Source organism: Boleophthalmus pectinirostris, unplaced genomic scaffold (genome assembly GCF_026225935.1).
Source record: "Boleophthalmus pectinirostris isolate CB_2022bp ecotype Guang Dong unplaced genomic scaffold, ASM2622593v1 HiC_scaffold_14, whole genome shotgun sequence".
NCBI lineage: Eukaryota > Metazoa > Chordata > Actinopteri > Gobiiformes > Gobiidae > Boleophthalmus > Boleophthalmus pectinirostris.
This window is the reverse complement of record NW_026571047.1, coordinates 12,809,141-12,836,026: the sequence shown is the minus strand read 5'-3', so window position 1 is coordinate 12,836,026 and position 26,886 is coordinate 12,809,141. Positions and strand designations below refer to the sequence as shown.

At 39.3% G+C, this 26,886-nt stretch overlaps 1 protein-coding gene across 1 annotated transcript in view; it reads left to right on the top strand.

The window, feature by feature from the left end:
- Positions 1-26,552, top strand: part of ntn2 (netrin 2) — a 44,899-nt gene extending 18,347 nt beyond the window's left edge. The window contains exons 3-7 of the mRNA XM_055150313.1: positions 7,296-7,484; positions 16,606-16,755; positions 18,949-19,002; positions 25,190-25,264; positions 25,639-26,552. Of these exons, the coding sequence (XP_055006288.1) occupies positions 7,296-7,484; positions 16,606-16,755; positions 18,949-19,002; positions 25,190-25,264; positions 25,639-26,030 (860 nt within the window). The 3' untranslated portion in view covers positions 26,031-26,552. The remainder of the gene's footprint in view (positions 1-7,295; positions 7,485-16,605; positions 16,756-18,948; positions 19,003-25,189; positions 25,265-25,638) is intronic.
- The last annotated feature ends 334 nt before the right edge of the window (positions 26,553-26,886 follow it).

Sequence of the window (26,886 nt, the reverse complement as noted above, 5' to 3'; positions counted from 1 at the left end):
CACAGATTAAGTAAATAAAATTATAAAATGAAGTAAGTACAGAGCAGTGGGTGTGGAAAATAAGCAATTAAAGATTACTCAAACATGCACAAATCACTCCAAATACAACTCCCAGAGGAAAAATAAAAGAGGCAACAACTATAAGATGGATTAAGGCTCCTAAAAGTTGATTTCGCATAATTAGTCGACTAAAACTCAAGGACACCATTGACCAGGTAATCAACCAAAGAACTTAAAGACCTACAGACCCAGTACACACTTTACCTTACCTTTACCTTTACCTTTACTACTACTTTATTTAGCGAATGCAGAACAATTTGTCATAGCATAGTTAGACCAGGACTTTTACGAATGCAAAAGTTATAAATGTTGTTTTATTTTAATCTTTTTTATATCAAAATTTCCTCAGCAATGACACGTGAGATTTATAGTAGCAGTGATTGTGTTCATAATTTTGTGGTAATAGTTTCCGCAGGCTGTGCACGCTCCTCCTCCTCGTGTTATTTTTCTCTCCCTTTTAGCCCATCTTCGGCCAAGTCTTTAGCTTTTGTTTGTTTGATTTCCCAGACAACCTGATGAACCGCACGCTGGCCACTGGACTCAGAGTAGCAGAGAGGTGCAGGCTCACCACTGGCTTTCCACCACACACAGAGACTCCTGTTTTCTTTAAATGATAAGAGAATTAGTTACTGTTAGTTAGGGATAGATTAATGGTAGTTTAGTTTAGTCTTCTTTATTTGTCAGAGGCCGTGTACAAATCTATTCATCTTACAAAGTGAAAATGATTTGTACCAGATTTAGCTACTAAACTACTGATAAAAGGGTCCTTATAGGGAGTGAGGACAGAAAACTAATAAACAACACGTCAAAGGCAGCTGCAGCTTGGCTAAAGGATTCTTAGTTACAAGTTAGAAAGTTAGCAAGTTTTAAAGGTGCACTATGTAACTTTTCTGGCTCTTCTCCATGGAGATGTTATTGTTTTGCCGGGAATGTCTCACAATATGGCATTAACTGATCTGTCTTGCATTTATTAAATTGCATGTGTTTTAAATGCTCAATAACAGTTTGAAAAACATGCATTCTCATAGTGGGGGGTCACCTCTCCGCGAATCTGACCTGTAATCTGCAACCTGCTTGAGGATATGGTTTTAATGCCCTACTGTGGATCATTCCACATAAAGCAATAACATTACCATGGAAACAAGCAGGTAGCAGATACGATCATGGTACTGCTGCTTCTTCTTCATATACTGCAGCTACAAAAAACTTTGAGTGTGCATTAGATACTACTACTGCTGCTACTACAACTACTACTATTACAAAAAATACCAAACCTAAAATTTATCTCATACAGAAAATCTTATCTTATCTAGTTGTTGTTAATTTGTCTAATAGTTCAAACAGTTGTGGGTGCTGGTGCACACTTCAAAACAAACCCATAAACATTCCAGGATCAGTGCTTGGGCAGCTGCCGCTCACATGAGTCCAAATGCAGATGTGGCATCATCAGGTAAAACACAAAACACCTACTTAGAGACATTCGATTTTCCTTTTCTCAATTTGTCCTCCTCCTCCAAGTCCTCCTCGCTCATCTCCTCAGATCTCACATCCAAATCTGCTCATGCCAAACATTAATTCCTTTTTTCCCCTCACGAAAGGCCTGGCTGTTGTTAAATCCACGGACTGCTGTTACACATGTTAAAGCGCTCAGCGGAGGGCGGCGGGATTTCCTTGACATTCTCCACACTTGAACACACCGTTTGGGAGCGGGGACTTTGTTGGCTGATCCTGTTGCAGTGAGAGTGACTGGAGGAGATGCAGGGCTTTCATGTGGGGCTGGAGGTGTTAATGGACACAAGTGCTCCCAGCTGTGGTGGTACAGAGCCGAGTGAGACGTTTGTCATGGTGGGCAAAGGGCCTCAGGCACAGGCACACACACAGGGTTAGCCTCTTAAGACAGAAAGTCAACTCTACATGTTTACACTATGTTTTTACTTTTAATAATATGTACTTTCTGAATAGTTGGTAAATGTACTTTTGTGTGGTGGCAGGAACACTAGTAGTATAACCTTTATTGACTAAGGCTTTTCTGACTTTTTATGAGTACCCCTAAGGACTGAATGATGCCCAAAATGATAATTTAAAAAAAAAAGATTCTTAAAGGATCTCTATAAAACTGGTGGAAGGCCCGCCCACTGCATGTTATTGCTTTCCCAGGGATATTCTATTGTTTAGTACATGCACATCCAGATCAGATCTGTGGAGAGAGTACCTAACTCAACAAGCCAAGCTGTAATTGATAATGCAACATAATGTATACTGTATGTGTTAATGCCAAATAGTGGAACATTCCAGGCAATGCCATAACATCTCCATGGAGAAAAGCAAGTGGCATTGATTGGCTAATCCACCTGTCAATCACTTACGTGTATTCTGGATCCCAGACAACAGGTGGTGGACTTCCCACAAATGTAAAATATACTACAAAAAACATTTTTATATTCAAATATAGAACCACCGGGTTAAAAGGTTAAAGGTCCCCATACTCCTGATTAGGAAATACTGGAATAAGATGAAGCCTAAGCTGCCTAAAGGCAGTCACAGTTGTATTGCAGACTTTTTATATATATATATATAATTTTTGAAGAATTAGATTTTTCTTTCTTTTTCAAAGAATATTTTTGTGAAGTGTTTTTGCTTGTACAGATTGTAGTACAATATGCTTTGGCATGGCTACACATCCAAATGTCTCCATCATCAAAAGGAATTGGCCCAATCCAAAATTGTATTTTTATTAGCTGTAGAATTCCACTGCTAAACCAGATGGAATTGGGAGCCAGTCTGGGAACGTGTTCTTTTTCCAGTCCTGGACCTGGGGGAGGGGGACTGTTTCTTCATTGTTCCGTGTTCAATAGGACGCATGTTTCTTACTTCCCATGCTGATCACTACAGGTGCAATGGTGCATATGTGAAGGGGCCGTGTTATTGTTTGGATTTGTCTTCAGGTCTCATCTCAGGTCTCATCAGTGACCATGTGTCACAGAGGTTTAGACCTTAAAATTTTCCTTAGAATGATGTAATATTCACTAAACTGTTGTACAGTGAACTTATTTCCAAAAAGTACTGACTTAAGTAAGCATAAATAAACAAACTCACAGTTAAAGTAGAGCCAAAAGAAGTTGTCGTTTATTTGTTTATTTATTCATTTATTTGTACAGGGACAGTGCACGTTAATGAAAATTACTGTAAGTGCCAGTTTAAGCTGCAAAACCCATTTTCAACTGTACTCCCTTGGCAAGGTGTAGCAATGCCCACAGCAGACATACAGAAAACACAGAATTATATATAGAATATATTTATGAATTATTCTATTTTCTTTGTCTGCAATACACTTAGGATTCAGCAGTGTTGTGTAGTCACTTTGTTACAAAATGAAAAAAAATCTGCTTCCTGCTAGTGTGATCTGCAGCTTTTCATCAGAGTTGCCAATTCTTTGTTTTGATGATGTTTACAGCGACATCTGCTCTCAATGGGCACCACAGTTTTTTAACGTGGAAGTCAGCGGACTTGTTTCTTTTCTTAAGTCATTTTAGATAAATACTGCTATTTACAGGGGCAAATACGGGTATAAATATATAGCAGTCTCAAGGCCAAACATCCCACATACAATAGCTTTTACAGTATCATGATTTTTTACCAGACACCACATTGTTGCTTCTGATCTCATCCAAAGCTCCCTATGTGACTGCAGCCTCTTCCCTTCAGTGTGTATGTTTGTGAATACTCGTGCTCCTCTTTGGCCTGAGCTGTTGACACACAGGGTTAGACAGCCCTGCCGCTGTTTACTGCTCACTAAACTATGTGCGGCCATCTTTGAACTGGAACTGAGCTCTTCTGCAGTGGCCTTTGAAGCCATGGCCAAATCTTCAGGTCCGGAGTCTGACTTTGATTTGCCAACAGAGTGTGTGGATCAAACTGGAGTACACAAACAGCATGGGCAGGTTTCTCATTAGTCCATCCAACAAGAGCTTCACATGAGACCACTGAAAAGGACTTTTACACAAGGAAATGGATTTAAAATGTACGTTTTGAACTTGGAGAGGTCATAGAGAGATACATGTCATACGTTCTGCCTCGGCTCATTTAGCAAACGCCTTGATCGGGGCCATTTCTTTATCGGAATGACTTTTGCCTTTAATAGAGCTTATAGGGCCCTTGCATACGAGTGATGGATGAGACGCGTGTTTCTAGTGATTAATATCCAATGGACTGAGAGAGGCTGAATTCATTAGTCCTGAGATGGGGAAAATGAGTTCTGCAAATATGGCTTTTGATGGATGAGATCTGAAATAGCAGCCAAGAAGCACCAGCACTTTCTACTCCACCTCGCAAATGTCTAAATATACATGCCTTGTATAGCTGAACCAGAGCATGATGCGAGAGAGATAAATCAAAGTGTATTTATTTATCCATTCATCTGTTTATTCTGGAATTCAGTGTATGTCGTTAAAAGTTTAGCATTTGGCAGTTAGAGTTAGATTAAAGGCTCACTGTGTAACTTTTCTGGTGGAGAACTGTTTGACCCTATGAAGATCTCATTGCTTTGCCCTGGGTGTTCCACAGCAACAGTTTTGCATGTATTCAGTTACTCATGTTTTATTGTTGGTAAAAACATATCCAAAAAACCTCCATAACTGAGCCTTGTGGTGTCACCTGCTTGTCTTCTTGGAGAAGTATAATGTCATACTGTTGAATGTCACAGGCAAAGGACTTACATCTCAATGGAGAAAAACAGGTAGCAGACCTCTCAAAAGACAAGTTACATAGTACAACTCTAAATTAGGAATGGGCTGATGTGGAGTTTTATTTTAACCTATACCAATGTTAGATATTTGTCCTCTGCTGTGTCTGATAATTGATATTTGCAGATACCGATATTTAGCTTTTAAAAACCAAAGCAATGCTCACAAATTATTCTTAAATTGAAGTAAGAATCACAAATTCACTTTTCACTTTTGTAAAAATAAAAGCTAAATTTATCTAGGATATAAAATAATTAGTTCCTTGTTTATGTAAAAATGCAGCCAACACTCTTCTGTTTCCGTTTTAGTCTGTTCAGAAAGGGCACTCACAGAATGTGGCAGCGCAAAAAATATTGCTGTCAAATATCTTGATACCGGCCAATATGGATATCAAAATATCGGTATTGATATCGGCTGATACTGGAACTGATACATTGCCCATTTCTACTTTAAATAGCAGTTACTGGAGAAGACTTGACACCAAAAAGGCCAGCGGGCCAGATGGGATCTCAGCTTTCCTGCTAAAGACTTTTGCTGATGAACTGAGCCAAGCATGGTGTCCCTTATTTCAAATTTCAGTAGATACAGGGGATATACCTTTGCTCTGGAAAAAGTCTATTATCACCCCTGTACCAAAGAAAACCTGTCCTAAAGAGAACAATGACTTCAGGCCTGTGGCCTTGACATCAGTGACCATAAAATCATTTGAGCGTGTTATGGTGGGGTTTCTGAGGGAGGAGGTAGCGGGACATGTAGATCCCTATCAGTTTGCTTACTGCAGCAACAGAAGTACTGATGATGCTCTTGTAACTACTGCCCACTTAATACTGAAACACTTAGAGGATCCTTCATCATATGCCAGAATACTGTTCATGGATTTTAGCTCAGCATTTAATACAATATTACCGAGCATTCTGCTGAAGAAGCTGTTAGATCTGGGTGTTAACAGTCATGTTATTAAGTGGTATTGGGCATTTCTTACAGGGAGACAGCAACAAGTTAAGGTTAACTCAGCGCTGTCAGATATTCAGGTTGTCAGCACTGGGGCACCACAGGGCTGTGTTAGCTCACCTCTTCTTTTCACTTTGTACACCAATGCGTGCAGGAGTAGACAGGTAAACAACTATATAATTACATTTTCTGATGACACAGCTATTCTTAGTTTACTCAGTAAAAGCACAGATGCCATCAGCTACAGGACAGAAATTGATGAAGTGGTGCATTGGTGTGAGGAGCATAACCTTGTCTTAAATGTGGAAAAGACAAAGGAGATCATTTTTGATCCCAAATCTGTCGGGGACCACAGCCCCATTAATATCAGGGGGAGGGACATAGAACAGGTGACATGTTATAAGTACTTGGGTGTGTTATTTGATTCTCAGCTCCAATGGAGCCAGCAGGTACAGTCTGTCTGCTCAAGAATCAGCCAGTGTCTCTATTTTTTAAGACGGCTTAGGTTACATGGAGTTGACACCAATGTAATGCTGTTGTTTTATAAAGCATGCATAGAATCTATCTTACGCTATGGCATGTCAACATGGTTTGGTAACCTCTCAGTCAAACTTAAAGCACAGATTTTTACCTTGACTAAAAGAGCAGGTAAAATAATGGGTGTGGCCCCAAACTCACTTCAGCAAATTTTTGAGGAGACTGTTAGGAAGCTCAGCAGGAAGGTGATCAATGACCCAACCCATGTTCTTCACAGTCAGTTTGAGTTGATGCCATCAGGCAGAAGGTACAGGGTCCCAAACTGTAAACTGAACAGATTCAAACATTCTTTTGTGCCACTAGCTGTTAATCTGCTAAACTCAGATAATGCAGTTAAAAAATAATTATAAAAGGCTTAGGGATTGTGCAATCAAAACTGCACATAGGTGTAGGGAATGTGCAATTAAAGCTACACATAGGCTTAAGGAATGTGCAATAATTAAATCTGCACATAGGCTAAGGGAATGTGCAATAATTATAACTAAAACTGCACATAGGCTTAGGGAATGTGCAATAATTATAACTAAAACTGCACATAGGCTTAGGGAATGTGCAATAATTAATAGAACAGAAGAATGCAAGGGTTTGCCTGTTAAGGATAATTTAAGGGTCCTGTTGGTGCATCACTCGTGGTCATACTGGTCTCATATTTACTTTGTTTTATGGTGTTTGTTTATGTGCTGCTTTGTGTTGTGTTGTCCTGTTTTTTGATAAAACATGTTACCCCCTGTCCCAAGACAAATTTCTCCCATGGGAGACAATAAAGGATTATCTTATCTTATCTTATTATCGTTGACGACTTTGCTTATAATGGAAGAAGCATTTACCCCTGAATTAGTACACTTCCATATTTAAGTTATATATTTCAATAATTGCAAGGGAACACACAATTAGGCACATATCTGTTTGTATTCCTTATATTCATTGCAATGTTGTGTATCTTTAGTGAATAAGTATTTGTTTTAATCTGACTTTTTTTTTTTTTCTTTTGTTGTTTTTCTGTAGCATGTAACTGCAACCTGCACGCCCGCCGCTGCCGATTCAACATGGAGCTGTACAAGTTATCAGGACGGAAGAGTGGAGGAGTGTGTATGAACTGTCGCCACAACACGGCAGGACGCCACTGTCACTACTGCAAAGAGGGCTACTACAGAGACATGGCCCGGTCCATCACACACCGCAGAGCATGCAAAGGTAAACAATACTATATAAGAGGTACTAATATTACATAGGGCTATGCATTTAAACACATTGTAATTGAGATTCAGTCATCTATAATTATCAATGATGTTATTAGAGTGACAGCCAATCCTCTATCAGTAAAAACATGTAGTTTGGTGCAGACTTAGGAGGAAGAAATTTATTTACAGAAGTTTTTAAATGATAAAAAGTCTGAGAATTATGTTCAGAAAATAAATATTGAATGCCATTGTTATTTAGTAAATAAAATCAAAATGAAAATGTTTGGTAAATAAAATCAAATTGAAAATATTTGGTAAATAAAATCCAAATGAATATGTTTAGTAAATAAAATCAAAACAAAAATTGAAATTGAGATCACCAAAAAGTTGTGATTCACTGGCATATTGTTATAGTAAATATTGACCATCTTATCTGGTTATCTTAATATTCCACCTCTGTTGGTTTGTGTTACATGGTGGAATCCTGCATGTTAAAAACCTTGACAAATTTATGGTCTGAACAATGCAGAACTAATCCCACATACACATCGTAAATCTGCTGGCTTCATGAATATTTATTTATGTGAAAATGTCATGGATTATTACTTGAAGCCCAAGTGGACTTTTCTCTTGGCAATAAGCAGCAAAAGGTGTTTATACAAATTTCAAACAAATCCAGATTGAGATGTTCTAACCCTACTAATACAGTAATCACGCCATTTCTGAGAAAGAGCTGTAGAACGTATAATCAAGCTCTGAAAATACACACCTATGGACACTTATAATATAATGTCCTCCCTGTGTCCATATAACCTATGGAATGGTTATGTGTTCTAATCTGAATTGATTTGCACGCAAGGAGTTACAGGAGGCATAAGGTCGTGTCCACATTCTAGAATTTGATCATGTCATAATTTCAGATAGAGGGCTGGGGCCTGTTTTGGGTCTCCTCACACTTTCTGCAAGAAATATCCAAACTTATGATCCAAAAATGTTGAACCTTATCTTTATTTGTTAAGGACTGGCTCCATAAATTTACCATATTAACCTTATGGGTATTTTCAACTGAACATAATCACGTCTTTGCTGTTGTGGTGGTAGATACAGCTATCCATCTTTTTCAGTTCCAATACCAATTCTGATACTATCGCTTTAAGTATCTGCCAATACCCCATATCCAGTGATGGAAAGAATACTTTGTAAATGTACTGAGTTACAGAAAACTGAATAGATGCATTAAAATGTATTTTGTAATGTATTTTGATACATAGTCCATTCAGAGTATTGCATTCAGAATACTGTTACACAAAGTTTCAGTTAAATGATATTGTAAAAATGCAACACAGGATTAAAAACAGCTTCATATTTGTTTCACTGTTTGTTCTGCATTTCCTATCACTCATTGGAGAAGGAAAAACACACACGCACTCACCACAAAAAAGTGTTTTCTGTTTTTCTCGTGAGATCAACTACTGCAGCGTATTCCTTTGATTTTAGAAGTAACTCTTTTCTGAATAAAACCAAATGAAAAAGTAACTGTATCGAACCAAATTAAAAGTAATTGTACTTTAATACAGTTACTCAAAGTTAATATTCAGAATATGTATTCTCGGTGCATGTATTCAGTCACTTCCCAACATCAACTGGCACCAGTGCAGAGACTGAAAGCAGTATTTATTTCTTTCAAATAAAAATAACATAAGGCAAAACTGATCCAAATGCGTTATGTATCAGAACAGCTATAAAAGCAAATTCAAACATAACAACTATGACTAGTAAAAAAATATATATTCCTACATAAATTTATATGTCCAACAGGAAATCGGCTGAACAGATATTTGGGAGCCAATATCTGATCCAGCAAATTTTTCAGGATGGGTTCCACTATAGAACTGAACTTCAATTTTAAACTATAGGGATATGTATGTATATAGGGAATGTTTTAACTTGAACGCAACGTATTCCTTCAACCTCCTGTTTCCATGTGCCATTTTGAATACTTGAATATGATTTAAAAGATATAATATATTGTTTTAAATTGTTAATTGCTATGGCAGCAGTGATCATTTTTCATCACTCGTCATTTTAAGCGCTATTTGAAAATTTCCTGAAACAATATAAAGACAACCAAGCCAAGTAATATGAACATTTGTGTGAATCCACTCTTACCTCTTGCCCGCATTCTCTTCAGTCACCTCCGCACACTGAAACCAAACTCCACAGACTCATGGCGTGATAACCCAGCGCAGTGGCCCAGCTCGGTCCCACTGTAACATGGACACATTAATCACCACCACTTGGTCACATTTTTCCGATCTGAAGTCATCGCCGCGCAGTCCCTGATGGAGAAGTCTGTTTTTCCTGACGCCAAGCTATTCCCGCACACTTCATTTCCTGTAATACCTGGAGCCGAGATGATTTTAGTTTTACAATCTGTCCCTATCAAAGCTCGTTGAATGCAATGAATTATCGCTGCAGAGGTGGGAATGGAAGTTATGAATGGCCAGGTAGTACCACTGGAGCTGTGATGGATCAGTGCAATTCCACAACTGTCAGGGAGGCATGACTGAACTGTTTGGGTGTTCAATCTATTACAATCTCATGCAGGGCCTATTTATTATTTAATGTTTACTTAGTTATTACTGGTCTTGTGGAATATAAATTTGTATAAGTATGTGAGGACTACCACATTCATATTTTAGGCTTGGGTTTGGATACTGAGCCCTGGTTCTTAAATAAATAATCATTTATACTGTTTATTCCAATACAAAGTGTTCATACAAGTCGTATTGATTGATCCATAGCTGCCCTGGGGTGAACTGGCAAAGACATGCCAGCCATACTATACCTTTTTTCAGTCACCATTTTTGTTGAAAATCAAACTCCCCTACCCTAAACTGGACCATGAATGCTCCTATTGATTGCAGGCTCCTGAAAATGTTCTGTTTAAATCCATTTTGTGTTTTCAGTGTAAGTTTTCAGACAATCTTAAAACTTTCAGACAGTCCTGACATGTGTGCAGTGTGTCATCATGGTAACTCCTAAACATTCCACCATAAGAGATACACATAGAACAACCCCAGCATGATGTCACACAAAGTATCAATATATTATGTTTTGAGTCAGAATGAGTCATGTTGCATTTCAACAGTCAGTTGAGAACCTTGGTTAAACACAAAGATTATGCGTGGGAGGTAATTTACCTGAAGACACAACAGCAGTATCATGCAAGGCATTAAAAATTCCAGTAACCCAATTTATTCTAAATTAATGTATTCAATTATTTATTTTGCTTATGCTTTTTAAAAACATATTTTTAACTACTCAAAGGTCCCATCTTACATAGAATGTACTCTGTTGAGCTTCAAGCCATGTTATAATGTTGTTACCTCCTCAAACACATACCTGGAGTTTTGATTCATTCACACATGTTTGAGTAACCCTTAATAATTAGTCTGTCTATATCTCCACAGCTAAAAATGCTCTGTTCCACTTTGTGATGTCATGTAGTGGTAGTTTTCAAGTTAATGGCTACCTTTTACCTGTAGTTCAGTACAGATTGGCGATTTCAGGGCTAAAATCATCCAGATAACTCAAGTGAAAGTGTATGGAGTTTAAAAACACAGTTGAGCACTTTTTGTATTATCCCATGACATCACAAGGTGGAACAGAGTGTTTCCTGTTTGAGAGAAGAACTTAGTCTAAATATGCAGGGTTTGTGTGTTAAACATGTGTGAATGACACAAAACACAACTCTGGGTCTGTTTGTGATGAGGAAACAGCATTATAGTGGAGATCGTAACATGGGCCTTTCATACGTGATAACTACTGCAGGCCTGTTTCCTTGGCTCTCTGCTCCTACTTTCTATCATAACTGTTTACATATAGTGGCCCCCTCCAGACTCCTTCCTCCTCTGTAGTCTGCACTCCTCTCAGCCCTGATTTGCCAGGCTCTGCGTTTCATCTGGAGGTGAGGACGGGGGTCAAAGGTCACCGTGGCCAAAGGGGCGAGTGTGACGTCTGAAACGGACAATAAAATACAGGTGTTTCCATAGCACAGATCCGTACGAGAGGAGGGAGGGGCGACGGGGTGAGGAGGGGGTAAGCCAGGCAAGCTTCAGTGCTCCCAGTCTGGTTCCAATCAGGCTTGCTGTGTGGAGAAAGAACTTGTACACTAACTTTCAAAGCACTCCACTGTCTCCTACCTCCCACATGCTCCGAAGCTCGGCCAACTTCACTTTGTACGAGACAGCAACCTCCCCTTTAAGGCCTTTACACTGTCACAAGTACTAAAACGCTCAGTAAAATCAACCATCCCAGGCCATCAAAATGTGGCTACAGTATATGGGCCTTCCCAATGGTGTTTTTAAGGCGATTTTCATACAGCTGGTATCTGTTGACCCGAGGGAGAGCTGATATAAAGCACAAAAATGAGGCAACAGAAGCCAATGTAAACCGTGGTGGGCGGACTGGCTGTCTAAAATAACACAACTCTCCCAAGGCTAGGTCTCCTCAGTCACGTTCAGAGGCATAACACAAGACGTGACGCTCAAGCCAGGATCTGCTATCAAAGGGAGGAAAAGGCCCAGGAAATTTAGAGCTAATTGAAGATGTGGGAATTTGAACAGATATTATAGGAGTCATTTTACAGTAAATACGTCATCAAAGTCATGCTTGTGTAGTAAGTAGTTGTTAGGGTAGCCTTGGTCCCTCATCTGTATAAATGCATACCTATGTGTTCTGAGTAGATTGGATTTCCACTTTGGATTGGATTGGTTGTTTAAAGGCTGAAAGAATCATATTGTTATTCCCTTCTTCATTTTGTGACAAAAAAAAAAACGGCATATTTATTTTATTTACTCATTTATTTGAAAGGAGACTTGTGAACTTTAGTAGGAGCGGACATTTTATAGGTTTAACTTTTTTGGTGGAGAATAGTTGTCTTCATTGAGGAGGTGTTGCTTTGACTCTTTGTATGACAAGCAGTATATCTATTATGCATTTTTACAATTACACGTGGTTTTATTGCTTGAAGAAATATATTGAAAAACCTTACTAATGCACAGATCTGACCAGTAAATTGACCTAATAATAATAATACCTATAATAATAATAATAATAATTTCCATCTATATTGCGTTTTTCAAGATACCCAAAGCTCTTCACAATCAGAGGCGGCCCTACCATTAGGCAACAGTAGGCGGCCGCTTAGGGCCCCAGAACCCCAAACAATTGCCCTTGCCATTACCACTAATGGTCGAATGGCTCAGAGCATTTTGATTTTCTCTCAATATAACAATAAACAAGAGTGGTTTACTTTTAAATAAAAAACACCATCAAAATAGTGTCTGATTGTCAAATCTGACTAGTCAGTTTGATCCTGATTTGCACATAATCGTAGCATAATCATATATAATAGATGTAAACAAAAATATTATTGTATTAATTCTAAATTTATAATTTGTAAATTTAAAATTTCATCTCTGTTTTTTAGTAGGCTACTTAACAAATAAGACAAGTTTCCAATCAACCCTAATTCAAATATATATATTGAATACAAAAAACAAACAAACAACAAAACAGTGCATTATAGTGAGGGCCCCAAACTCAAGTTCGCCTAGGGCCCCCAAATTGTTAACTCCACCACTGTTCACAGTAACACACAGAACACAGTAACACACACACACGCATGCAAAAACACGGGAGTGGTTAGGTGGGATTAAAGGCCAGTTTAAACAGAAATGTTTTGAGAAGTGATTTAAATCTATCAGTTGTTTCAGCAGTTTGCATGTGAAGGGAGTGTGTTCCAGAGTGAAGGAGCCTGGACACAGACGGCTCTGTGTCTCCTCTCCAGTCACCATTACTACTATACCAGCTGACCTAACCCAGATCTAGCATTGCGCATCCCTTTTTCATTTCCTTGTTTAGTTTTCATATACAGTCCATAACACAGAATTTTGCGATTTTGTAATAGACATCAAACGTTTGTGTTCAACCGACCATATGGACACTTAGCATAGCAGGTCTAATCAGTTAAATTGAAGCTGTCAAAGGACTACAAATCCCATCAGGCCTCTGTCACGTCTGCAGCCGCTCTGGCTTGAAAAGTCATCAACATCTGAGGACGTTTTTACTGCTCCTTAACTGGCCCGAGCCCCTGGCCATAAAAGTTCAGACAAACAGATTGAGCGGAGGTGTGGGTGGAGGTGCCTGTTGTTTACGGAGCCCTGGACGTGCTCTGTAAACTCCCATGTTTAAAGTCTGCCATTGTTTAAAGGGGAAGTGAGAACATCCAACATGGCCTCCACCTTGTTTACGTTGAGCAGCCTGACAGATCAGCTCAGCACTGATACTCAATAAGTTTATCCCACGTGTCTTTTGTCATTAGGCACGCCATCACGCAGACGGCTACACATCTGTCTGCGTGTGTTTACGTTGACTTACTGAATGACTTCATGTGCTAAGGCAAAGTGAGATAATGATATAAGCGGTTTATTCGGCTGCCTTTAGATGTGGATTTGAGTCGTAATCAGCTGGATTTCATTAGGACGTTTAACAGGACAAATCCCAGGAATGCTCTAACATGGCCGCCACTGCATCTGGAGCACGGCAGGAGGAGAAAGACGCAATAGTGAACGCAATATGGTCTGTGTTCACTATGGAGCTTATTATCAGGTAACTTAGCAAATTAGCACAACAACTCTGTACCCCTGTCTATATACATTATGGTGATTTTGAATGGGTAGGGTTGACTTATTATGATGAAAGCGAACGCTTATGGACACGTATGTATGTTGTTACTCTTTGTTGTTCCATTACTGTTGCTTTCTTAAAATAATATCAGATTTGAACTAGATTTCTGTCACAATGATAGCTTTATATTTGTGGTCTATTTTTTGTATTAAGTTCTATACCTTTGAACCATTATACACTTACAGAAAACCATTAGCAGGAGTTAAATGACATAGTGCAATGTAATGTACACTACCGGTCAAAGTCGCGCAAGTCCAATGAAGAGCTTGAAATGGTACAAAGGCAAGAACTGAACAGACAGATGTTTAAAAAAAGATAAAAAATCATAAGTCCAAGCTCTGCCAAAACTACCTCAGGAAAAAAGAACAAGATGGTAAGATTGAAAGCATGGAGTGTCCAGCACAGTGTCCAGACTTAAACCTCATCGAGCTGGTTTTGGGATGAACTGGACAGAAGAGTGAAGCACAAGCAACCTACAAGTGCCACACACTTATAGGAACTTCAGCAACAGCCTTGGGAAGAACTTTCTGAAGAATATTTAATTTCTATTGTAAAAAGAACAAGCCACGAGTGTGTTCAGCTGTTAAATCTGCCAAGAGTGGCTACTTTCATGAATCAGTAGTTTAGTATACGTGTTGGTCAACAGTAAAAACTGGAGTGTGGTGTTCTAAAACTTTTGACATTTGATAATACTTAATACAGCTGGAGGATGACTGATTTTTATGGATTCTAGCACTCATGATGCATGTCTTATTGGACCTATCTCGTAATGATAATATTTTGTATATGCCTTTGTTGTTTTTTAGTTACCTCAAAATAATATCAGAATTTGACTAGATTTTTTTGTCATATTAATAGCTGTATCTTTGTGGTTTATTTTTTTGTGTTTTGTTCTGTTACTTTGAACCCTTATAGACTTACAGAAAAACATTAGCAGGAGTTGAGTGACACAGTCCGGTGTAATGTAGACTATCAAAGACTCAGCTGGAGAAAAGTTATGTTTCAATGGAAATAGTATATATTTTAACATACTTGTACAGCACTACTTTAAAGTGAATACATTAACCAACCGTCTTCTCATCTGGAATATCTCAGTCAAGTCCCATCAAAGCGCACTGACCCTGTCTATGTCGGAGCGTCAGATTTACGTGGAGCATCAAACGTACCACGGCTCTCCGGACACCTGCGGACCTGTCGCCGGAAAAAAAACACCAAAGTTCTGAGCCAAAGTTAATCCTTTTAGACTCCATCAGACAGGGTCACTTTCAGCCATTTGACCTTTAACCTGTTGCATGGTCGACAGGTGGTATAGTGTTCAGCCTGTGTTTCTCTGATATGTACGGGCTAATAAACACATTCGGCTCTATGGTGTGTTAGCAGCTGCTATATTCTGGCAAGCTCTGTAGATATCTGTCAAGTTACTGGGTTTTTCCCCGTAAAGTGTAATTTCGGGCTTGTTTTTTTCTTGATAGACATGGACTATTACAGCTATCGAATAACAGCGCAATCACTCAAAATCTGCCATCACAGTTTTTTCTTTAACGGAACAAATATTAATTTTTCTAGAAGGTCCAAAATGTCTAACTTCGCTGTTGTCGTTAGCAATAAATATTTGAATGTCCCTTTAAGATCTCTCTAAGGAGTTAAGACCAACACTTTTAAATAAATTGCCTCCAACCAGTAAAAAGTCAAAAGCTTTTGGCGCTGCAATGTGACCGGAGTATTTCTTGTTGCTGTTGGCGTTTGTGTGGCATCTACTAAAGTTTTATTTCGGGAAGTGATGAAATAGGCGAGCATGTGTCAGCAGACTCCACACAGCAGCTATGAGCTCAGGAACGAGTAAAGGCTAGTCATTACCTGATTACTTTACTTTATACTAAACATGCATTGACACCATACTACTACACTGTATAATTCCGCCTCTTACATACTTGCAGGTATGTCATGATAACAAATTTTGAAGGAAATGTAGACGATAAGCAATAATATTGAAACTACTGACACTACCAATGACTTGAAAAAAAGTAAAATTATTCTCAAAAAACTGTACAAAAATGAAAAAAGTGTACATTATGGTTAAAAATCACAAACTGCAATAAATAAATGGCTGAATGAAACACTTAAGTAGATTAAGAAGTTTGTATCTATATTGAGTCATCGTAGTACTTTCTTCAACTCTCCCCAGCTCAAATCTAATCATAGTACAGAATAATCACTAAAGGTTCTCAACTACTACAAAGAAAAAGTACCTAGGATAAATATTGACCCACCCCAAAATGATTGTTCCATCTAACTTGATATAGTAATTATCGTGACAGGCTCACACACTAACTGTCTATAATGATTAACAATCAAACGTATACTTTCTCTTTGCCCTCCAGCGTGTGACTGCCACCCAGTCGGAGCAGCGGGGAAGACGTGTAACCAGACCACAGGCCAGTGCCCGTGTAAGGACGGAGTGACCGGCATCACCTGCAACCGCTGCGCCAAAGGGTACCAGCAGAGCCGCTCGCCCGTCGCACCCTGCATCAGTGAGTAACTACACGGACTAGTATTCTGTATAAATATGTGAACCACAGAGGACAGGCAGACAACAGACTAAGGGATGCACTTTTTTTTTGTTCCAATACCGATGTCAATACTTTGGTAGTATCTGCTGAGCCCTGATATCAACCGATCGGTTATTGGAAGGGCAGAGACTGGAAATATCCATTAAACACAAACAGGGTATGGTAAAAAAAAAAAAAAAAATATATATATATATATATATATATATATATATATATATATATATATGTATATATCCAAAGATCAAGTAACAGTTTAATATTAGGAGGTGTTTGGGATGATCATTGTCCTATAAATCATCTGATTACACCAGTTTTTGACCAAAGTAAGATACAAACTAAATCAATATCTTGGAACCAAAATCAGATCCATCAAAAAATTCAGTATCAGTGCCAATAACCGATACAAGTATCATATAGGAGCATCCCTAAACGCACTATGGTACAGTTCCCCCATTCTTTTATTATTCAAAAATGCTAATTAGGAGAGGCCCCCATATCTATTTATCAAAAACTTCAATTACCATACTTAATGACCCGTCAGTACCCTACTGTACGCATTAATTTACTGTGGCAAAAACAAGTTCAAAAACTAAGTTAAAAGAGTACAATGGTTGTGTTCATTGACAGACACTAGAAATATTTCCATTACAATCACTGTCATTTAGACTACATCTGTGTGTGTGATATCATGTATTTTAAAGGGCATAAATGTACATGTGTATGGGATTTTGAAACTATTAGGCATATTAACACTAGTACGTACTAGTGTTTTACTCCTTTAATTGACAGATTGCTGTGTGTTTGTAGTAATATAGTAAACATACTGTATGCTAGTACTTTGTTGTAAAAGTAACCCTCACTGGCTTGTCAGGCAATATTAGCTCATTGTGTTAATATGCCAAATAAACCTCAAAGTGGGCAAATAACAGTATCCAGCAGTAACACCCTGCCCTGTGGTGCCGTGTTGGTGGAGACTGCAGATTCAGAGCAGATGGCAGGCTGGCACGGGCTACAGTAGCTGTGAATGTGTTTGAGTGACACTGAAATCCAAGTGATCGCACAGAACAGTAATGGTAATGAGATCTATGCGCCTCACCTCCCATTGAGACAGCCGAGGAAGACAAAGCTATTAAGCAGGCAATTAGTATGATGGCTACAGCGCTAATTTGAATGATCCGCACTCATCTGTCCTGGGCACGCAGATGAGGGGAGATCGGGCAGCTGTATTGCCACAAAAGCATAGTGTTCATGTTTGTTTATGTTGGTGGGGTGTCTATAAATTCAAAGACAACATGCTGATCGCCAACAACTTCACCCCTCACTCTCCTGCTGCTGAGGTACAAGCCCTGAATCCCCAAATCCAATCAGAGCCTTTGATGGGTGCTAAGACTGCATCCCTAAATCTGTTTATGTTAGGAGGCTAAAGCTGCTGGTAACATTAGCATTTGTATTGGAAAATCATTGATTAGCAGAAGTCCTGGAGGAGGTCCATGCTGCAGCACTTTTTAGTGTAGCCAGCGGGCATCACAAGGGAGGCTACAACTGTCAAGATCCTCCCAAACAACTCCCTCAGCACCATCTGTCCATGTGTACGTGCATACAGCATGGAGATTACACAGCGGTGTGAGGGAGGAGGCTAATTAGTGCAGAATAAGATAATGAAATGTATTGTCTGTCACCACTTCACTCTGCTCCAATGATGATGTTAGTAGATGTAATCCATTGGTAGTAACAACATATAGTTGGAATTATACTACTAATCGCTGAGATAAAATCGTTAATAAATCAAATATTTATGTTTTAAAATTCACATGATGGATGGACTTGCTTGTTTCCATGGAGATGTTATAGTTTTGTCTGGAATTCTACATAGTTTGGGATTGAATTATACATGGAGAAAGTATGTGATGACATCAGGCCAAGTTACAAGTCATATCTGTGGAGCGGTGACCCCACTTACAGAGTGAATGCATCCCTTTGGAGTTATTTAAAAACACCTGTAAATGAATAAATGCACATTTAAGAGAGTGCATTAACATCTCTCAACAAAAAAGTTTCAGAATGCACTTTCATTATTGAACTTCATACTTTCTACAGTGATACTAAGCACAAATCATTAACATGATCCTAAAGATTTGTTCATTTGTATTTCAGAAATCCCCGTGGTGAACCCAACAACAGCCGTGAGCAGCACAGAGGAGCCAGCAGGTTTGTACCTCACCCATTCACCACTGCTCACTTAAGAGAACAAAAACATATTATCTTATTTCTAGACTGGAGTTTGAAGGTGCATAATAAATATTAATACAGGGCGGGCCACCTCTGTCTGAATGATCGCAGACTTTTTCCATTGTCGTGAATTCCTTTATCCTTGGCAAGGTTTCTTAGGCTGACTTAGTGGAGCCTGGAGTGAGTGTATATGCAGCTTAATGCCAAGGCCAGCAGATAGGCCGTGGCTCGGGTAATTAGTTACACTTGAGCTTGTGGAGATTTAGCGAGAGAGAGGGCTGTGAGGCGTGAAAGGAGCGCTGGCGTGTGACTGCTTTGGACCTCAGACTCTGCTCAATTACATCGTTTTATTTCTCATTTTGTGCTGTTATACATATTCAGAGGATATAGATTTGGAACTTTTTAAAAGATGTTACGTGGTCTTCACAGTGTACTGGTATAGGGGGATAGGGAAAAATGCATGTTTACTCATGTACCGTTTAGCTGATAATATTAAAAATCAACGGACGACTCAAACTAAAGCCCCACCATGTAACGATGTTAATTTTTTCATTTTAGATCTTTTTATTGCACTGAATATAAATACAAAAACATGCATCCTTACTCTGGTCTGGTTTGCATCTCCTCAAACTCTCTTATACTTGGTCTAGAAAAAGGCCTCCACCTACTTGTCTCCATGCAAATGTTGTTCTTTTGGCGGTAATATCTCACAGTATGGGTTTAACTATATTTACGTTTACACATACACATTTACACTTACACAAAAATGTTCATAATATTTCTCATCTTTAATTGTGCTGATTGAAAAAAACTCTCTCCTGCCTGTGTGCTACCATCCTGGGAAAGTTTTGCAGAAACAGCACTGATCGCACATTCACCTCAGGCTCCACAGCAGTCACACCGGAGCAGTGCCCCATCTCCCTCTGTCACATCCTGGGCTTTTGTGGAAGGGGCGGTGGGTGCAATCTGTCCTTGTCGCCCAGCTTTGAATGGCTGTAAAGGCGGTTTTGGGTGCAACTATCTTCTGGGTCAACTGGCAGAAAGGGACTCCTCATGGGAACTGTCCACACTGTCCCTGTCTGATATTTTTCAAACAGCCAGCAACACTAGAGAAAGAGGTGAAAAGTAGCTCATTATAAATACTCACATTGTGGTAATCAAGTAGATTTTTGTTGTGAGTAGATTTTTAAGCATGTACTTGTAACTCAGTATAATTCTAGCCATGCAATTGTCACAATGTCACATTTTAAATTATTTGAGTCGCTGAGAAAAAAAACTAGTAGCCAGGCTGGCACCACCTAGTGCCTTTGCTCAATTTCATTTCTCTCCAGCAACTAGGTTAGGAATCGAAATACACTAGACGGTTTGCAAGAACCCCAGAAGTTGTAGACCCCGCACCGGCCAATCAGCGAAAAGCTGTGAAGCTCCTGTCTGAGTAACTTTTGTGGTAGCACAACAGTAAACAAAGCGAGACGAGACGGTTGTAGACAAAGTCATACATTCTGGGCAACGATTCCCGAGATCGAGGATTTAAAGCCGGGACAAAGAGAATGTTTGGTGGATTTTATCAAGGGGAAAGATGTTATTGCACTTCTTCCTATGGGATTTGGCGCATTACATACGTCGCGATCAAATAGCAGCGATTGGTTAAAAAAAAGTACCCACCTACCGACAAGCAAACGAATCTTAATGCTGTGAGATCAGATGGTTTCCATGAAGTGAAACCGGCTGATGAATCAGGCTACAATACTAGTCCCAATCATCCCAAAGCACAGCTGTCTCACTTCTGTCTCGTTCTGGCGCATTTCTATGTTTACAGTATAAACACTTATTCATGGGTTTTAAAATGATAAAAATCATAGCAATTGACAATTTAAAACAAAATATTATATCTTTTGAGTTGTCAAAATCATAAAAATGTTATCTATAATAGAAAGCTGAACAGATCTGTACCACCTGCTCAGTGGACAGGTGGATAGCAGTTTAAAATGACTTAAATCAACTTTTGAATTGATTGATTGATTGATTTTGTATAAAAACTGATCTAAAAAGTAGTTAGTTTTTTCATTCATACATCCTCTCACTCAAGTACAACTTAATGGTACTTGTTCACTTGATTGTACACTTGAATTGAGTACATTTTACCCATGTAACTTTACTTTTATTTTAACACATATTTTCAGTTTTCTCTTTCCACCACTGACACATTAATAATAAACACATTATTTTGCTCGGCTATATACTGATTATATTTTTACTACATATGTTGCCAGTCATTTTTGCATGCATCCCTAACAAGATAATACTTTACAGACAAAACCATGACAGATCTCGATGGCTTGAATATTGGATAATGTGATTGAGGTTTGTGACTGATGTGCGTACACTGACCCATCACACGCATTTCTCCAGAGCCGTCAACACCTACACTACGTATCGTCAGGGCTGACCAATGTTGGAAGCCATTTTTCCCCTCTGTCTGTCTCTCTCCTCTCCTCCTTTTGTTCCTATAAAATTTCCACTTCTCTGATATATAGCCAAGCCTCCTGGACATTTATAGGCTCCCCGGTCCCCTGTTCCATCCTTCCATTGCTCAAACAGCTCTCATGCGAACCTTGAACCTTTGATTTCTCTCTCCCATGGCAAGTTTTTCCTAATTGAGATATTCCGTGTTCATTTTATTTGGATTCTGCTTGTGAAGATGCAGGGGGAGTTCGCGCATGTGGTTTTTGAGTTGGGTGCCCCCGCATTCCAGCTGTGACAACCTAGTGTGTCCCGTCTTAAGCTTTTCGTTCACAATTTTTCTGTTATTTTAAACGCACACTGTAACTTTTTCTGTGGCGGGCTCTGCAATCTGCTTGTTTCCATAGATATGTTATTACTTTGCCAGCAATTTTACACAGCGTTTCTTTTATTACAAGTGTTTTAGCCAATGGTTTTTCAGTTAGTCACGTTCACATTTCTGTTGAAAATCAAACACCTAAACAGGATCATGAATGCTCGTATTAATCACAGACTCCTGAAAATATGTGGTTTAAATTTATTTTGTACTTTTCCTTGAGTGTTCAGACTATATTAAAACTTTTTTTGTGCTTGCTAATGCGCATACTGTCACCATGGTTACTGTTGAACATTCCACCAATAGAGATCCATGCAGAACTCCATCAGTGTGATGTTCCTTCCACTAGAAAAGCTACATAGTGGACCTTTAACCCAGGGTCTTCAAAGGTAATTAAACTAATTGCATGTAAAAATGAGGCAGGGTTTCATTAAGTGCAGCTATCTTTGTATCTGGTTTCAGCGCAGCGCTCTTAATAAGCATCTCAGAGTCCAGTGATTTCAATTATAAAGCTGACAGGACACGCCTTTCATCTGTTTTGAATGGTTCACTACATTTTGTTCCACTTCATGCAAAACATCTTTCGTGATCACAGAGAATCAATGGTCTTAATGTTGGCATGGCAGAATAAATATTTCATGAACTCTAAAAAGCAAACAATGACAAATAATTACATGCATGTGCGCTCGGTACGCCAAAAACAGACCCTTGCATGCTATACTTTACTTTATGGCGATGTGAACTCCTCAAAGCTGGGACCATGAAAGGGGTAATGCCAACATTTTAGTGGTGATATATTTTTATTTTCTTATGCTTTTGTCATGATCATGTAGTAGTATAGTACTGATCTTGAACTTTATTAGAAGTAGTGTAATCACAAATTAAAGGGGCACTCTATAGTATGCAGAAACCTTATATCCTTTATGGAGATTCTGATCACATATTTCACAGAACGGCATTAAACGTATCAGTTTCTAACCAAAGCAAGTATTTTTGCCGATAAAAAGGCCATACAGTATGTGGAACTTACCAGGAAAAGCAATAACATTATATTGTATACACATTTTAATACGGAGATTATTAGCTTGATTCATCAGCTGGTTTCACTTCAGGAAACTGTCTGACCTTGCAGCATTAGGATTCGTTCACTCAATGATAGGCGGGTACTTTTTTTTATTTAACCAATCGCTGCTGTTTGGTCAGGATGCATCGAATGAGACTAACTGGTATATTAAGCTTTTCCCAAATCCCGTAGGAAGAAGAGCAATAATGTCGTTCCCCTTGATAAAATTCACCAAACATTCTCTTTGTTCTGGCTTTAAATCCTCGATCTCGGGAATTGTTGCCAACATAGAATGTATGGCTTTTCACTTGATTGGCTGGAGTTCTTGCAGACGGTCTAGCATATTCCGAGTCCTGACCTAGTTGCTGGAGAGAAATGAAATTGAGCAGAGTCATTAGGTGACGTCAGCCTGGCTAAAAGAGTACCACCAACTTTATGAGTTATGTTGAGTTTGACTTTATCCATTCTAAGAACTTTTAAACTCTTTTATCCATTCATTGGAATAGTACTTGAGTGTCTCTTAAAGGTTCACTGCACAACTTTTTTGGCTGCCACCTGCTTGTCTCCATGAAGATGTTTTTGCTTTGCCTGGAATGTTCCATGGTAAGACTTTAAGCATTTGCATCTAGCATTTATTCATTTCTATTGCTCAAAAGTATGTTAACGCTTTCTGTGAATAGGGGTGACTGTCCACAGAACTCCACAGATGCAGTGTAGTACTGTAGCCGGGTTGTCTCGCACATGATAGAGGTTTAATTTATACTGTGGAACATTCTAGACAAAGCAATAACATTTCCATGGAGACAAGCAGGTGGCAGACCCTCTACTATGAATGTTATGCAGTGCACTTTTAAGAATGTTGTCAAAATCAGTGTCAAGTTTAGTTCTTGAGTCTCAAAAGTAGACTACAGCACCGTGACAGCACCCGTTCAGAGCCAGTTCATTTGAAAATATCACATGTATTTTGGGTGATACAGTGGACTGCTCGTAGGACCTTCTCTGGCAGCTCTGAGGACAAATGGTGGGAGAAGGTCATGTGTGCGGTGTGTGGTCTGGATCTTCATGCTGGCAGCCAAGCCCTATTCACATCTATCCAAGCATGAGCCGCTCTGTCTTTGCTCAAAATCTCCCAAAACATGTCAGGCCCTACACTTGTGCTCCTCTGGTATGCCTCACGGCCTCCCAGCTGGGCCTCTGTGGGAAGAAAACACATACACGAACAAACTACAGTGTCCACTATTAAATAATATGAGCACAGAAAAGTTATACAATGCACCTTTTTTGTTTAGAGTTGATTGTCTTGTTTTGTTGTGTTTGTTTTCTCTGTGGTTTGTCTGTGGATTCTCATGCTTTATTAAAACAAACAGGTTAGAAATGTTGAATAGTCATTGTAGACCCCCACCAAGGCAATGACCTGATCTCGCAATTACGTTTGTGTATAGATAAGGGCACCGTCTTAAAGGGCTATATTATTCAATTTTCACTAGAATCATTTGGATGATTTGAGCACTGGGATTTTCATCTCTAATGAACTAAAGGTGAAAGGAAGCTGTTAACTTGAAAACACTACATTACATCACAAAGTGGAACAGATTACTTTGAACTGTGGAGATGTAGACTCATTACTGTGTGAATGAAACAAAACACAACTCCAGGTTTGTTTTGATGAGGTAACAGCATTCTAACATGGTTTAAATTTAGTTAATTTTGCATAACATAGGACCTTTAATCTTCTAATTGAGATTTTTAGATGAGAAAAAAAAACATACAGTGTTTTGTCTAGCAGTTATGAAGTGCTTCACAGTGCTATAAAAATACCAACCCCCATCATAAAACAAGAATGAAAACAACAACACAATAAAACACATTAAATATGATCAAACATTCTCAAAACCCTCCAAGGTGAAATCAACCAAATGCTTGTATGAATAAAACAAAAATGGTTTTAAAAGTGCTTAGACGTTTAACTTTTCGGGCCTAATAGGGGTAATGAATTCCACAGATAGAAAACGGGGCATGAAACAAAAAAATACGACCCCCTCTGGTATAAAGTTTGGTTCTATGCGCACCACAAGAAGAGCTAAGGATTTACAATAACGTTTAGAGGTACTTTCACAGTACATAAGAGTTTACAATGTTGTGTCACCCCAGCTCCCTTTACAAGCTGCAGGACCAGAATACAGCTGTAGTCCACTTAACACTTGTACATCATCATTCTGTGTGTATAAGCGTGTTCAAGATCTCCTGTCTCTCTTCTCTTACAGACTGTGAATCCTACTGCAAGCCTGTCAAGGGAAACCTGAAGATCAACATGAAGAAATATTGTAAAAAGGATTATGGTAAGGCACTGTTAGATACTAGAAAGGGCTGCATGTACTCATTTAGGGAAGCGCAATTAATCAAATTTTAATCAAGGTCAAGATTTTGTCATTTCTTACTGTCAATATTATGCTTGGGTCTTTTTAAATCAAGAGGTCCAAAGCCAGTCTTCTGTCAGTAAAAGCATGTGTTTTGAAATGAGAATTCAGATTTTGGATGAAGAAATGTAACTATTTGAAATGGCAATGATTACAATTGTGTCTTGTTTTTGTTCAGGAAATTTACAGTGATCAAATTCCAAATCGTTTCAAATTGGATTATTACATGCATCTGAAGTCCATGTTTGAATGAAAAGTGTAAAACTAACTGGGTTTTGTTTATGATGTGTCCACAGCGGTGCAGGTGAACGTTCTGGACATGGACACAGTGGGAGATTGGGCCAAGTTTTCAGTCAACATTGTGTCAGTGTACAAAAGCCGCGGGGAGCCCTTAAAACGTGGCGACAATGTGCTGTGGGTGCACATGAAGGACCTGGCCTGCAAATGCCCCAAGATCCAGATAGGCAAGCGCTTCCTGGTGATGGGCGGCAGCGAGGGCGGCGTCACGGCGGGGGGAGGTCCGGGGGCGGGGCCTGGCAGCGGATCAACCAATCAGGTGACGGGAGCGGAGCGCGTAGGGCTGGTGGCCGATAAGAACAGCTTGGTGATCCAGTGGAGGGACGTTTGGGCGCGGCGTCTGAGGAAGTTCCAGCGCAAAGAGAAGAAAGGGAAGTGTGGCAAGGCATGATGGGAAAAACCCTTCCCCATGTGAACCCTGACAGGACAGCCCTGAGCCCTGGCCTGTCACTGGACACTGCACACTACAGACTGCATGTACCAACTTTTTCTAAGGACCTCACCTGTGTATATTGTATAATTATTATGCTATTTTTATGTCGATGTTTGTTATTGTATTGTCCATGTGTTTTGGTTTGCGTTGGTTTGCCTTAAAAAGGGACCATTAAAAAGGGTATGAAGTGTCAACACAAAGTCCATTCCCTTCACGACAACAGCACAACTCCACTGTTGGCAGACCCACTGACTCTGTGCCCTCCCTCTGTCCACTCTGTCCACTCTGCTCTGAAGTCAGGCTGCTGCTGGGCCCAATTTAAAGGAAACTCCAAATGATCATTGCAGTAGTCTTTTGAACCTTGAGGAACCAAGGGCTTTCTTTTGACAGCACAAACCTTAGTCCTACCACCTGGATTATACTGGCTCTATGTGTCTGTGTAAGAGTCTACAAAGTCTCTGAAGGAGCAATTAGATTCATGAACCACCATCTTGACTTTTGGAAGGAAAAGCGTTGTGGACAAACAGCTGGATTCTCAGAACAATAGCCAATACTCCAGGAGACTTTGTGCTTAAAGGGCAGTGTGGCCTCAGATGTGTGTGGCCACTGTAGTCTCTCTTTAAATATATGGAATCTGTGTGTTTAGTGACTGGCGGACATTTGTTTGCCAAAAGAAGAGATTGAAACGAGAGTTCCTTTTCATGCAGTCAAAGAGAAAACAAAGTGGGATAAACAAGCATGTTTGTCTCTAGTGTACTTTGACAAAATGAATGAGGCTGGAAACTTTTAGTGTTCACTGATTGTATTATGACAT